This window comes from Poecilia formosa, unplaced genomic scaffold (assembly GCF_000485575.1).
Source record: "Poecilia formosa unplaced genomic scaffold, Poecilia_formosa-5.1.2 Scaffold203, whole genome shotgun sequence".
Lineage (NCBI taxonomy): Eukaryota > Metazoa > Chordata > Actinopteri > Cyprinodontiformes > Poeciliidae > Poecilia > Poecilia formosa.
In genome coordinates, this window is record NW_006800142.1 from 58,973 (window position 1) to 73,778 (window position 14,806).

At 41.4% G+C, this 14,806-nt stretch overlaps 2 protein-coding genes across 3 annotated transcripts; one reads left to right on the plus strand and one right to left on the minus strand.

Annotated features, from left to right (window-relative positions):
- Positions 1 to 48: 48 nt before the first annotated feature.
- On the minus strand, positions 49 to 10,516 carry LOC107838038 (tau-tubulin kinase 1-like). The gene is made up of 3 exons (XM_016679148.1): positions 8,932 to 10,516; positions 1,974 to 2,134; positions 49 to 824 (listed from the first exon to the last, which is right to left on the minus strand). Exons 2-3 carry the CDS (start codon positions 2,040 to 2,042, stop codon positions 600 to 602), a joined length of 294 nt encoding a protein of 97 aa, XP_016534634.1. The 5' UTR covers positions 2,043 to 2,134; positions 8,932 to 10,516; the 3' UTR covers positions 49 to 599.
- A 330-nt stretch (positions 10,517 to 10,846) lies between these two features.
- Positions 10,847 to 14,083, plus strand: tmem62 (transmembrane protein 62). 2 transcript variants are annotated; one of them, XM_016679146.1, is made up of 5 exons: positions 10,847 to 11,118; positions 11,241 to 11,445; positions 11,958 to 12,069; positions 12,151 to 12,288; positions 13,655 to 14,083. In XM_016679146.1, exons 1-5 carry the CDS (start codon positions 11,030 to 11,032, stop codon positions 13,822 to 13,824), a joined length of 714 nt encoding a protein of 237 aa, XP_016534632.1. In that variant the 5' UTR covers positions 10,847 to 11,029; the 3' UTR covers positions 13,825 to 14,083. The 2 variants fall into 2 exon arrangements, with proteins under 2 accessions (XP_016534632.1, XP_016534633.1); XM_016679147.1 differs by having other exon boundaries at positions 10,848 to 11,084.
- Positions 14,084 to 14,806: the final 723 nt, after the last annotated feature.

A 14,806-nucleotide genomic window follows, 5' to 3' on the forward strand; every position in this document is an offset into this window, starting at 1 on the left:
AAATTCGTATTTGGGGCAACAACAAGGTTAACTAATGCCTTTCGTGGCTCTCGTGATGAGAGCGGGATGACCAAGGAGCCTTGGAATGATACTGTTGGTCAATGTTTACTCTCGACAGTTGCACGGATCAGCAGCGTTGGGGGATTAGAGTTGAGTTCATCTCAAGTTACATGCAGGCTCCCTTAGGAAGCAGCAGAATCACAGGGCTGCAGGTCGAGGCCATTAGACAGCAAACATGATCCCAGCTCATCGATTTTCATCTCAGATGGGCAAAAGAAACACAACATGCTGGTTAAAAAGCAATAAAGTAGAGTTTGGAGTAAAAAAAAAAAAAATAAAGAAAAGAAAAAGAAATGGATTGAGTCTATGCAAACATTTTCTGATGAACTGTAAGAAGAAATTGACAATCAGGATACTGCAGCAAAAATGAAGTGTCACCCAAACTGAGTTTCAGACAACAATCTGTCCCCAGAACTGATCCACACATGGGATTGCCACTCAACATGCCATTTCCTGTGTTTTCAACAAGATTTATGTAAAAACGGTTTTCTTCTTCCCTACAACATTCACCCAATGACAAAAAGTACATGCATGTTGAATCAAATCAATGGGTCACTGCGTCGGCGTGGATCGATCGGTTCTTGTAAATGAATCCGCCGAGCCCATTTCCACTCACCCTGGAGCTTCTTCAGGACGGCCACCTCCATCTTTAGCACCTGTTTGGGCTGCTGGGCCGATTCCACCTTCAGCGCCACGCTGCCCCGCGTCAGCAGGTCCTGCGCCTCGTAGATCTCCCCAAAACCGCCGCCCCCTATCTTCTTTACCTGGAGGGGGGTTATAAAGGGAGGCGGACACAAGATAATCACCTCAGAAAGGGTAGAAACAAACAGAACAAATCAAACATCACACAATGTCAAAACTGCTGTCCACAAAAGGTTTTCGAAGAACGATGGGCAAGGATTTCAGTTTCTAGATGTGTAGACATTTCCCATTTGCAATGGAGGTCAAACGCTGTTCGACAAGATATTAGGACAGGGGGATGAATACAAATGCCTGCCACACTTTTAAGATTTCTGTTTGTAAACTATTCGGACACAATTATGAGCGCCATTGTGTCAGTGGTGTATCCGAAATACATTAAGATCCCCCTCAAAAAAACACTTTCAAAGACACTAAGAAAGTTCTAGACATTTGAATACTTTTACAATTTTGATTAGGATTTGAGAAAAAAAAAAGATTACTAGGGGAAAAAAACAATTTACAGTTTTTATTATTTTCATAATAAAAAATGAAAATTGTGAGAATGTGAAAAGACAATCTGATTATAAAGCGAAAACGTCATGGGACAACACAGTGAGCTCAACTCTGTCTTCTATGAAGATAAATTATTCGTTCTCTCATTACGTACTGAGCTCTGTAGATTATCTCAGCCTCCAACTCCTCTACCTTTCCCCCCACCACCCTCCATCACATTCTTAAGACTTCATTTTCCCCTCAGCCCCCCGTGTCCTTCACTGTCCTCCAAGCTGTCTGAGTTTTGGAGTCACTCTGAGAGCCGGAGGGGTGGATTTAGCTGCAGAGTCCTTACGTAACCCCGGCTGCTGAGAAGACAGGAAGCGGTGCCAGGCTGCCAGTTGGGGACAACTGCATCACATGGCACCGAAACAGGCCCCCGGCACCAGGAGACACCGGCCTATGGGGGATCGTCTGCCTATAGCACACTGCGCTGCCACAAATAGCAACAACGGCTATTTTCGGATTTCCCACACTGCAGCAGGAAAACTTGGAAGAGGAGGTAAAAATGTCAAACTGCAGAAGTTGTAGGAAAAAAAAAAAATTTGATTTTTTTTTTTTTTTTTTTTTGCAAGGACAAAGGCTCATTGTTAGTGAGACAAGGGGGTTAACTTGGGACAGGCGGTGATGGGGGCTGGACAAACACGGCGCCCATTGTAGCTGGAAGATGACCCACTTACCACTTTCCATCGCTCCTTGACCAGGGAGAGGCCGCTCAGGATGTCAGCTTGCTCCGCTCCCCCGCTCATCCCGCCTGTGGATCCGGGGACGCTGCCCTCGCTGCTGCCCTTCGACCAGGAGCCTCACACGGGGCTGGGCATTTGGAAGCTGATGCAGAGACCTAGAAAAGTCCAGGAGACGCACAAAACCCGTCAGGGACCGTTTAAAGGATCTGGGCAAAATGTGGTTCAGCTGGTGAAGTATGACACAGCTGCAAAAAAAAAAAAAAAAAAAAAAATAAAAAAATCATGAAAGACGACACAGGACTAAGGCCTCACTGGCTGGAGCCGTACAATACTCAGCCATCACGGCAGCTGCAACAACTGTTCCTCCAGCAGCTGTCTGTCTGGACAAACGCAGCAGCAAAAGCCCTACGTCTTGAATTACAAATAACATTTCAAACTGGTAGGATCCTCTTTCACATGATGGTGAAACAGAAAACATACCAGAAAATTTGACTAAACCTTTTATTTTTGCAACATTTTGCATTAGATGTCCGTTTCCAGTGGTTGCATGGAGCAAAACAGGCAAACGACCACGAAAAGTTTGATTTTCTACTCTTGAAACGTGTTAACTTTTACAAATTTCTATATTAGACATTAGATCACAATTCTTTATGGATGATAAAAATGATTAAATAAAGTTAAGCTGCAATACCAAATCATTTGAAGCGCATTCACAGCTTATTTATCAGGAACATCATGTCTTCAAACTTCGATGCATTTTACAGGACCTTTTTTGACAGGCCAACATAAAAATGGACATAATTGTAACGTGGAAAGTAAGCAATTTTATGATATTAAAATATAAAAATAAAATAAATATCTCCAAAGTGTGGCATACATTTGTTTTCAACCTCTGTAGTCGATACTTAGCCCTTTAGAGCCCGTATTTCTGCCATTTTTGCTTCAAATGTTTTGCTTTTTTTTTTTCTTTCTTCCTTTTAATAAATTATTTGAACCAAGAAACAAAGCACTGAGAGCCTACACAGGGCCTAATGCTGGACAATTAGACTCTGTACAAAATGGGAGAAAAAGGTATTAAAAACAACACAGAGAGTCCTACTACTTTTACAGTAAACACTTAATTTGTAAAATGTGATAAATTAGAAGTAGTGCCATGTTAGTGCACGCACATTTTACATAAAAAAGAAAAACCCCGGTGTTTATAAAAGCAGCCTGAACTGTTGCTTCCCCAGGAAAAGCTGCGTCTTTATTCCCACGTTATACAACATCTGTGTCAGAGATAAGCCTTCCTCTGGAGAGCACACGCTGGCAACTTCCTCTGCTCTGCCTTCAAACACACGGAGCAAGACCGACTTCGATTCATCATTCTGCGCACGCTGCGAGCGAGGGTTATGCAACGGCCTTCAAAAAGCCACTTGGTTGTAGGGCGTGAGCTGGTGAGGAGGAACCTCACCGGCGCCGTTAGACGGAGGTACGACTGGGGAACTGTGGCGATGACGAGTGGGGAAAGGTTTGGGCTCAGGAGTCAAATGGCTCTGGAGAAGCGACACTGAAACGATACAAGTATCTTTTCTTTCTATGATCTAAATTGACTGTAACAATCATTAAACTGTGCTTTGTTGTGTAAAATAAACAGATAATTATAATTTTTTTGTATTTTTTTCCCTCTCTTTTTGTAATCCATTGAGCTGTACACCATACGGTATGCGTTTTGTTTTTAAAATAAATATTGTTATTTTCACCCAGCGTTTTTCTTTTGTTTCACATGTTTTCCCAGACATAAGTCCATCTCATAAGTTGTGCAAAAAACAAAAAAGAAGACATTAAAATAAATTATTATGAGCTGAAATAAGCCGTATTAACGTGCAAAATTTCAATGCTTTTGTATGAGACACGTAATTTCCACTTGTAGGATAAGAAGAATGCTTTTCAAACACAGCTGTTAACACTTTTATTAAAAACATCAGTCATTTAAGCTGCTACAACAATACAAGATGCATATAAAATATGAATAGCGTTTATCAGACATAAACAGATTTTGATATGGGAAAATATTTTTGAAACACCAAATGTTTTTTTTTTCATTTTAATAAAGGAATAAAATCTAGGTTTCTTTCAAGCAGCTGACCAGCAGTGTGCAGCAATAGGTGGCGAAGGAGCAGCACCGGATCACTCCATGCACCATACAGCTTAGGAACATTCTCTGCCATTCTATTAAAAAGATTTAATAATGTAATAATGGTCAATTTTAGAGGTATTATTATTTACTGCTAAACATTAGGCTATTTTTTTTTTCTAAGCGTGTTTATGATTCGAAAGGCATGGAGGAAAAGCCAAAGACAACTGACTTTGGAGATGAGGGTATGGTGATTGTGTGGCCTGTACTTGGTCAAATTAAAGTCGTCTTCCTTCGAATTCAACCTCAGTCACTTGAATCATTGCAAATATCTGCATGCTTTTAAACTCCATCTCACTCGCTGTCACAGTTCACACACACACAAACACACACACACACACACACACACACACAGAGTGACTGATCTAACATGTGACGACGAGGCGGGGCCATGTTCTTCCTCCTCCTCAACGCCGCTCGTCGTCAATGATTAGGAAAAGGAAAACAAACCTTAAACCCTGGCAGCGTGCTGCCCCCTCTCTCTCTCTCTCTCCTATCGTGAATCACGCTTCCTGACCCAGCATTTCCATGGCGACGCCGGCGCAGAGCCATTTTCGTTCGCTGACGTGGCTCGTCATCACCTCTGCCCTTTTCGCTCGGCCGGGAAGACGCGCGTTTTTAGCTTAGCCATCATGAAAACCTGCAGTCCATGCATGTGCATCAGCACAGGCATGCAGGGAGGGACACTTGGCAGAACGTGTTCAACGTGTTCCTGTGTTGCGGCAGGCCTAATCTTGGAGTGGCCTAGTTCGGCATAGCTGGACAGAGGTACACGTCCAGAGCTTGCAGCTGGATGAAGAGTCTAGTTTAAAACTGGGCAGAGGCCAGCTCTGGCAATGCCCTGGCTGCACGCTATGACCGAGATCAAGGCAGGCTTTAGGTGCAGCAAGAATGAATAACCCAATGTGATTATTTACAAAATAATAAAAAAAAAAGAGGTTTGAGAGAAAGTGTTGCAGAAGGCGAACTGGGATTTTTCTCTGACTAACTCAGGAGGAGTCAGGATGAAATGCTTGCAAGGATACGCAAGACATAATAAAGTACTCACTGAGCTTTGTGCGTTATTTGTGACCCCAGCTAGAACACAACATCTGGAATTATTAGAATACAATAGTAGCATGGAATAGCGACTCAACAAACCAGACAGTGGCCCGAGTCAGTGCATAAGACTCTAGTTAGGACGGGGAGATATGGATTAAAAATAAAATCTCGGCTTTTCTTCTCATTTTTTTTTCCTTAAAAAGACATTACAAGTAACAGAAAATGCTTTTAAAAAACTGTCTTTCCTTTCAATACATACATACTTCTGAAACATGATGATAGACTTTGAACTGTAGAAATCCAAGGAGTACATTGGTGGGGAAAAAAAAAACTATCCATATTTTCCAAGAATTAAAATCTTCAAAAACAGGAAAATCTATGAAACCATTAAAAGAAAAATATCGATTTGTCGCCCAGCTCTAACTCACATCAGACTTGCGTTGCAAAACACAAGACTCCAGACTTGACTTGACCTCGAGAACCTTCTGGACTCGACACACACTCAAGGTTTAGATCTCAAGACTTGTAAGTAATTCTTTGTCTGTTTAATCAGTGGTGACAATAAGCAAGTAAAGCTTATTGTCACAGATGAAATGATGAGTGTTGCCCCCTTCGAGTTACTGTGACCACAACCACAACTCGACTCCAATGACCTCTGAGTTCTGATGGAATCGGCAAGGTTGAAGCGAATTGGGGAAAAAAAAAAAAAAGGACGACCGCCTTTCAAACTATAACTGGTATGTTATACCAGTTGGTTAAATAAAGGTAAGACAAAAAAAATAAATAAAACAAAACTTTTCAGTAGTAAGGTTATTTAAGCGTTGAAATGTCAGTCTGGTGATGCAAAATTTGTTGTTATTGTTCCAAAAACATACTTTACAGTAATAAGACAAGTTTGGAAAAAAATATCTGCTTAGCTATCGGTTTGGTGTTCGACAACAGTCACAGTTTTATGACCCCAAAGGAAAGTAACCCACCATTGGAAAACATGCCTAAAGGAACATTTTTGATTGAATTAACAACGAGAAAAATACAAATGGATGTACGTTAGATTTCTTATGATGAATTCTCATGGTGCCTAATGCTTTTTTTTTTAAATAACATTTTGTGAAAACCCTGCAAATGAAACACATCTTTGTCAAATAAGCGCTATTAAAAAAAAAACCACAATAAGAGCTACAAGTGCTAGATGTGCATTTATCTTGGACTTTAAAACTGTTCCAAGAAGACTTTAAAGAGTTCACTGCCTGCAGAAGAAAACATCATGAGTAGTTTTCTGCTGGCTGCAGAGCAAACAATGGATGTTTGCAGATGTTCAGTATGGTTCAGTTTTTCCATTTAAGAGGTCAGTTTATGCTGAGTTTTTTTGTTGTTGTTGTTGTTTTTCTTTTTTGTTATTATTATTTTTGCCTGAAGCAGTTTGACGACAGTCTGCTTTGGCAGAAGAATAAATACAGAGTTAAGAATTTGCTCCAGATCAGACAAAAATAATCATGATATTGGAGAAAACTGCGTGTTTGATAAAGGCGCGTTTCATTTGCAGGTTTAATTTGTGGTACTCCTTTTCTGGCTACGTAAAAACTTTGCAGAGATACAAAGTCATATTGAAGGTAAAATTAATTAAGTCCCACAAAGGCGGCATGTGTTTATTTCCGTTACACGTTGTCCATCAAACCTATCATGGAGAATGTGCAAATTACAAACTGACAAATAGTTGTTGTTTTTTTTGTCAAAATCTGTTTAAATGGCAACTGTTTAAGTGAAGGTAAAATAAGCATTGCTTCAACTTAAACCTTTTTGGTTAATGGGTTTAGTTTACATGATGAGAGTATTTTTTTTTCTACATAATGATTGCTATTTTTTTTTCTAGAAAACAATTTCTTTTTTAAAAATTAAAAAAAAGAAAAGCAAACCCAATCGACTGAAACAGAATGTCCCGCAGACCTTTGCAATGATAATTATGTGAAAGATCTGAACTGCCACTTGAAACAGCTTACAGTATCTTCTTTGCTCATAAACACAACAGTCTGAAATAAACACGCAGGGTGTTGTGTGCATCTGGTCTGTGCAAAGACACTGTTTCACAACAGGCAGCTGTGAAATTTTACTAATACATGCTACTATTCTGNGTTGGTCAATGTTTACTCTCGACAGTTGCACGGATCAGCAGCGTTGGGGGATTAGAGTTGAGTTCATCTCAAGTTACATGCAGGCTCCCTTAGGAAGCAGCAGAATCACAGGGCTGCAGGTCGAGGCCATTAGACAGCAAACATGATCCCAGCTCATCGATTTTCATCTCAGATGGGTAAAAGAAACACAACATGCTGGTTAAAAAGCAATAAAGTAGAGTTTGGAGTAAAAAAAAAAGAAGGAAAAGAAACGAATTGAGCCTATGCAAAAATTTTCTGATGAATTGTAAGAAGAAATTGACAATCAGGATACTGCAGCAAAAATGAAGTGTCACCCAAATTGAATTTCAGACAATCTGTCCCCAGAACTGATCCACACATGGGTTTGACACTCAACATGCCATTTCCTGTGTTTTCAACAAGATTTATGTAAAAACGGTTTTCTTCTTCCCTACAACATTCACCCAATGACAAAAAGTACATGCATGTTGAATCAAATCAATAGGTCACTGTGTAGGCGTGGATCGATCGGTTCTTGTAAATGAATCCGCCGAGCCCATTTCCACTCACCCTGGAGCTTCTTCAGGACGGCGACCTCCATCTTTAGCACCTGTTTGGGCTGCTGGGCCGATTCCACCTTCAGCGCCACGCTGCCCCGCGTCAGCAGGTCCTGCGCCTCGTAGATCGCCGCCCCCTATCTTCGTTACTTGGGTTATAGAGGGAGGCAGACACCTCAAAAAGGGCAAAAGCAAACAGAACAACACTGGGACAGAAATGGGATTATGTTCAGAAAAGGCAATCTGACGATTTTATAGCAAGAAGATGATTTGTATTCAGATGGTATGTGAAAAAGAAAAAAATAGAGTATTATGATTTCAGTGGCCAAAGTGTTATTTTTGCAACTGGGAACAGCTGGATAGCATCTCAAAAGCTCAATAATACTTGATAGAAGTTGAAAAGGAGGTTTCATGGATGCAGAGCAGGACCAAAGAGTAGAAAGAGAGGAAGTTCTGACCATCTCTTCCATCCATCATAATAAAGGATGTGAAAAGTAACAATATGCAACCCATAAATCATCAGGTTGCAGTTTGCCCCAAGCCTTGAAGACACGGCCTTGGAATATGGCGCTCCAGTTAGATGAGACCAAATTGTAACTTTCTGGTCTACATGCAAAACCGTAGCTAGCTGTAAGCTAACACTGCATGACAATTACACCATCACGCAATGTCAAAACTGCTGTTCACAAAAGGCTTTAGAAGAACGATGCGCGCAGAATTTCAGTTTCTAGATGTGTAAACTTTTCCCATTGCAATGGATGTAAAGCGCTGTTTGACAAGATATTAGGACAGGGGGATGAATACAAATGCCCCCCACACTTTCAAGATTTCTGTTTGTAAACTATTCGGACAGAATTATGCACACCGTTGTGTCGGTGTATCCGAAATACATTAAGATTAAAAAAAAAAAAAAAAACTTTTAAGCTTATGGTTTTAACCTGACGCCGTGCAGGATAAACCCCACATGCTGCAGCGGCGGTTTGCAGTGGTGGAAACAACAGGCATAACCGCGAGAGGCGGAGAAGAAAAAAAAAAGAGGGGAACCTTACCTGGGCAATCCTTGATCCAAAGAAGAGCCGGGTGTGGTTACAAAATATCCTCAAGGTTTCGAAGCGGCGCGTACGACATCGAGAGGAATGCCATGACGCGCGGACCGTCCATGGGGATAGAGGGAGACGGGAGGCGGTGTTGGCGTGATCGGAGGAAAAAAAAAACAGAACCGGTGTGAGGGGAAATACTGTGTGTGTGTGTGTGTGTGTGTGGAGGGAGAAAGGTCGTGCCGTTCCCTCTTCTGCTTGTCACCTCAGCATCTCGCTGCGGATCCGTGACGTGACAGCTCCTTGGTGGTCATCCGCTTTCCTGCGCGCGGCCCCGATCCGATCGCCCCTCGCAACAGCTCGGTCGCGCGCACGGGGAGACATTTAAAGCGCGCTGACAGTTTTACAGCTCCACGCACGCGCAGTAGATGGTCTGTTAAATACGCTTAGTATTACTATTTTTACGATTACTAATATCATTGTTATTATAAAAACCGCATTATCTAAACAGAAAATCCAGTGCATCTGATGAAATGATGCAATCGGTTTAATTTGGAAAAAGTGCAATTTTTTAAAAGACCACTAGAGGGAACCCGTGAGTTGAAGACTGCATCTGCAACGTCAGTATTAGATTTAGAAAATGTTTATCTGTGTGACCCATGCCTAACAGGAAAACTCTTTAATAAGTATTTGAGTCTTGCTGCTTATCATGTTAACGCGATTAACATAAATGTTATGATAAATATGACCTGTAGAAGTGAACATAGAAAGGGAAATTTTATTTTTAGTAAATTTAGATGCTTAAAGGCGATCCCATGTTCCACAGGTGTCTGTATTTTGGTCCTAACTGTGCAAATAAACTCCAGAACAAAAGTCAAAGGCCTTGTGAAGATGCTGCCTGAAGCTAGTAAGATGGTGTCAATTCGTAGTGTGTCCTGGGCTGAAAGGCCGTTCAGCGAGGAGGAAGCCATTACCCATTACTCCAAAAGAAAAAAAATAAATAAATAAAAAGCAGTTTTCAAACGCACACAGGGACAGAAATCTTCATTTTTGGAGATATCCTGGGAACAATATTACAAGTGTGAAATATAGGGTTGGCTGAATCAGGTTGTGGGTCTGAATCGTACAAGGAACTGGTGGACTTCATAAACCAGATGGCATCGTGAAGAAAGAACTGTATGTAAAAATATTGAAGCAACATTTAAAGACGTCAGCCACGTTTGGGTGCAAACAAGTCTTCCAAATGGACGATACCCTAAAAGAACGCAGGCAAAATTATAACAGTGGCTTAAGGACAATAAAGTCAATGTTTTTTCCCCATGGACACCACAAGACCCTGAGCTTTGTTGTGTATATATAATGAAATATAGAGAACTGAAAATTTTTTTGCTTTTGATTGTTTTGCTAAAGATTAATGTAGCTAACTTATTACATAACCTATAGGAGAGTGTAGGTCGTAAACATGGCGTGGACTGCATAATAATAAATGAATTGGACAGATATTATTTGGAAAGAGTAGAAATTGTGATTTTTAACAAACTAACCAAATTGCATCAAAGAACATCCTAGTTGATGCATTTACAGACAGAAAAAAAGAGTTTAAATGATCGGTAAAATAAATTAGTTGATCTGGATTACTGGCCGACTGATTATTAACATAACTTTTATTACTTACGGTTGTACTTTTGCTATGTTCTAAAACATAAACTATCATTGGCAAAATCGTTCGCAGTATTTTTTTTGTTTTAATCTTCAACAAATCCAAATGGTTTCCTCTGCTATACTCCCCTTGCCTTACTCATAGTGATCATAAAATTGAAATACTTCCACTTCTCAAAAATTTCCTCAAGCGGTAGTAAATTGATTAGATCTTAAGTAATTAATTTTTTCCCGAAGGTGAATTTTATTCGGAAGAGGGTCGCAGGTGGAGGCGATACTGAAAATAATGTCAGAGTGGGAGCTCCTGTTTTCACATAATCTCTGTTGTCTTGGTGGTGTCGTTTCCCCGCTAACCGGTTCAAGCTGTAGGAAGCTGGTAGGCAGCTAACAGCTGGATAAACCTCCGATATACTTCCTGTCTGTCCCTGAAGGCAGCCGAACGGAGCCGTGAATGAACCAAGCATCTCAATGCGTCTCCCGTGGCCGCGATGGCAGCAACAAAAACGGTCTGAGCCTTAGCTTTAGCCATGTAGCTAGCTGGTGTGTAATATCAATGTTGGTGTGATTCGTGCCCTCAGCTGTTTCCGCCGCCAGTAGCTAGCTTTTTTTTCCCTGTCCGGGACAGACGGCGGCAGCTAGCCCCCCTTTTCTCGCCACTACAGGAGGATGCTGAAGCTGTTCGGTGCGCTGGTTGTCCTCGGACTGGCTCTGGCGTTCATCACCTCTTGGGTGCTGGATAGCTATGACACGGCTTGGCACCCTAAACGCAGCATTCGGCACCCGAGTGCCAGTGATGGAGATGGACCTAAGGGAAGCTCTCCACCATTTCCCGGCGACGAGTTGAACAACATTTTCTGGTTTGTACAGGTGGGCTATCATTTTCTTTTTCCTTTTTTTTTTCAAGTGACAGTCCCCAGGTTGAAGTCTAACCAAACCCCGTAATGCTTTAGTCTGAACATGATGCATGGATTTGGCTTTACGGAGCTAAAAACAGGCGTTGGTGGCTTTTTGAATGACTGACAGGGTCACTGACCACCGAAGTATTATGCCAGATAAAAAAGGTGATTCATCACCACAGCAGGTTGTGTTCAAACTTTGATATCTTGTTCTTTTCAGCTGACAGCAATGCCTTGCATAAGTATTCACACCTTTTATACCTTTTCATATTTTCTCTCTATGATTATACAAATTTCAATCGGATTTAGGTCTGGATTTTCACTGGACCATTTTAACACATACGTGTTCTGATGATTATGGTTGTAATGTGACAAAATTTCAAAATTTTGGAGGGAAAAAACAAATACTTTTGAATACATTTTTAAGGCACTGTGCACCATTTTATTTCTTTGTTTTCTTCCTATTTTTGTGTCCGATCCAAGGTGTCGGACATTCACATCAGTCGGTTTCGCGACCCAAAACGCATTACAGATTTTGAGAAGTTCTGCACCCACACCATCGATGTGATCAAACCGGCTCTAGTGCTCGCGACAGGTAAAATCCCAGGAAGCATGTTCATGCAGTCATTTTCATACAGCCCAAAAAAGATGACCGTTTGTTGTTGTTTTTACTCAGGGGACCTGACAGATGCCAAAACAGAGAGCAAGGTGGGTTCCCTCCAGCACGAGGTGGAATGGCAGGCCTATCATAACGCCCTGAAGAAGTCGCGAGTGATGGAGCGCACCAAGTGGATCGATATTCGAGGAAATCATGGTTGGTAACCACAGCGCTGTTAAATGTTACCAAAAGCTTGCCGATTTATTGGGACAGCTCCTTATTTTGAGAGTTTACAAAAGTCTTTTTCTCAGGGATCAGAAGGGAGATTTTTTCTGACTCAGGACGTCTTCACCGCCTTTTCAGAAAGCAGAAAATCCCCATCAATCTACTCGTACAGTTCCACACAGTCACTTTAATTTTCAATTAAATTACATCCTGTTGTATCAGGGGTGTCAAACTCATTTCCACTTTGGGCCACGTCAAGATCATTGACGTCCTAAAGAGGGCGTCAATAATCTGGCTGTTGCAGAATTGATTGATGAAAGTACCCATTAACAAACAGTTAAAATATAAAAAAATAGCTTTCCCTGCATTCACCGAGACCCTCATATATTTAAATATTCATGAAAATGCTTTCGCACTGAATAAAATTTGGAACAATTAGAATCAATAAATTATTTGATTTGACATGAAATAAATATGAAATAATATTTAGGCATACAACTCATCTTGAAAGTTCTATTTATGTGGTTCTCCAAAGTCGAGAGGGCCGCATAAAATAGGTGTGGTGGGCCGGATTTGGCCTGCTGACCTTGAGTTTGACACCTTTTTGTTAAAAGGTGTCTTAAATTAATGTATCCAAAATTAAGGCTTTAAAATATCTTGAATTCAATAAAGAAAATATAAGCTAGCTTTAAATACATAATCACAGCTCTTAGGTTATTCTTAGATTATTTAATCTTGTATATTCTATGTAGGTTTTTTTCTTGTGGGACTTTTCTTTGAGGCAAAAGTTTGAGTTGTGCCCAGACATCTTCACACCCCCCGTACTGTGAGGGAACAAGCTGCTAATACAACCTAGCTAATAGCTAGGCTAGCTATAGCTATACCTAGCTAGCTTTAGCAGCTATGTATAGCTGCTAAAGTAGACTGCTACTTGCAGTCTACTGCTAGCAAGAATTAGCAGCATTAGCAAGTATTAGCAGCTAACTAGCTAGATTTTTTTGTGTCTATCTTGGGTGTGTGTAAGTTTATCAACAGTTAGCTGGATGATGTTTGTCTTAGCCACTGGCTCGCTTCTGTTGTCAACACATACAAGGCTACGTTCTTCTCTACAAAGAAGCTTGTGTCAAAGCGGCTGCCAAGAGCCACCCCAGAAATTTCACAGCTTTGTTCCCCTGAAAAAACAAACAAGCAAACAAAAAAAATCCAGTTGTTTTCTGCCCAATATAGGTCTTGAATTTTATTCATAATGATCTTAAAAAGTCTTACATTTGAGTTAGTGAAACTGGAAAAAACCTCGTGTTAGCTTATGTGTGTTTTGAGATGCTTCTCACTCTCTCCCGTTTCGTTTTGCTTACAGATGCCTTCAACATTATGTCTTTGGATAGCGTCAACAATTATTACAGGTTAGTAAATAATCAATATGCCACCGAATTCCTGCTCAATGTTGAGCTCAAGCATTCGCAGCATGAATCTGATCAGTGTGTGTTGCGTCTTCGGAGCGGTCTCGCCGCATTGCAATCCGATTAGAGTTCACATAGACCAGGGGTGCCCAAAGTCGGTCCTCGAGGGCCGGCATCCTGCACGTTTTAGTTCTCTTCCTGTATATAGGACTGGCCCTGCACAGACAGCTCATTCAAAAACTCACACCCTCTTCCTCGCTACCAATGAGCAAGGAGGGTGGCTTGGTGAGACACTCACTCATGCTACTCCAGAGAACCGGGGTTACGAAAGTAACCTGTATAAATACTCCTGCAGCGGTCTTGCCGCCGTTCACTTTCAACCAGCAGCTCCCGGAAAAAAAGGCTGCCATACTCATTTTAAGGATGCTTATTGGTCCCCCCCAAAATCGATGAGTACCCGGGCATTATCATTAATCAATAAAATCCCCCACGGGCCGAACTTGAAAATTGGACGTTATGCTGCTAACACTTAGCTTTCGTCAACAACTCAGAGGCGGAAGTGAGAGCTACGCGTAACGCAAATAATGTCCCGGCCGGAACACGGTGTGCTAACTAATAAAACATAAATTAACGAAGCTTCGAGGCAGGACAATTTTTCTCAAGGAATATTAATAATTGAGGAATCGTTTCAGCCCCACACTCATGCTACTCGGAAAACCGGGGTTACAGAAGTAAAGTAACCAGTTCTATATTGGTCTATGTCAGGGGTGCCCAAAGTCGGTCCTCGAGGGCCGGCATCCTGCATGTTTTAGTTCTCTCCCTGGTTTAACGCACCTGGATCAGATGATGACTCGTTAGAAGGCCTAAGAGGAACATTGACAAGCGGAAAAGGTTGTCAACTACCACCAGGTAGGTGGGACACGCCCCCTCTCCCTGCCACTGACAGACTTATCCCCAGCCAATCAGGGCCGGTGGAGAGTGATTGGCGCCCAGGGCGTTCCCATAGTGAGACACGAAACGAATGCTATGAAATGCAACCCGAATCTACATGATCAGACTCTCACTGCGTTGCCTTTTGACAGTTATTATGCTTTATTGTTCCCTTGCAT

What these genes read in the sequence shown, in the direction of transcription:
- LOC107838038 (XM_016679148.1), bottom strand. Translation starts at nt 2,042, where the DNA reads ATGAGCGGGGGAGCGGAGCAAGCTGACATCCTGAGCGGCCTCTCCCTG. An exon ending in TCAAGGAGCGATGGAAAGTG is followed by an intron (nt 825 to 1,973) that starts GTAAGTGGGTCA and finishes ACCCCCCTCCAG; the next exon opens with GTAAAGAAGATAGGGGGCGG.
- tmem62 (XM_016679146.1), top strand. Translation starts at nt 11,030, where the DNA reads ATGAACCAAGCATCTCAATGCGTCTCCCGTGGCCGCGATGGCAGCAAC. An exon ending in TTTAGCCATGTAGCTAGCTG is followed by an intron (nt 11,119 to 11,240) that starts GTGTGTAATATC and finishes TCGCCACTACAG; the next exon opens with GAGGATGCTGAAGCTGTTCG. An exon ending in ACATTTTCTGGTTTGTACAG is followed by an intron (nt 11,446 to 11,957) that starts GTGGGCTATCAT and finishes GTCCGATCCAAG; the next exon opens with GTGTCGGACATTCACATCAG.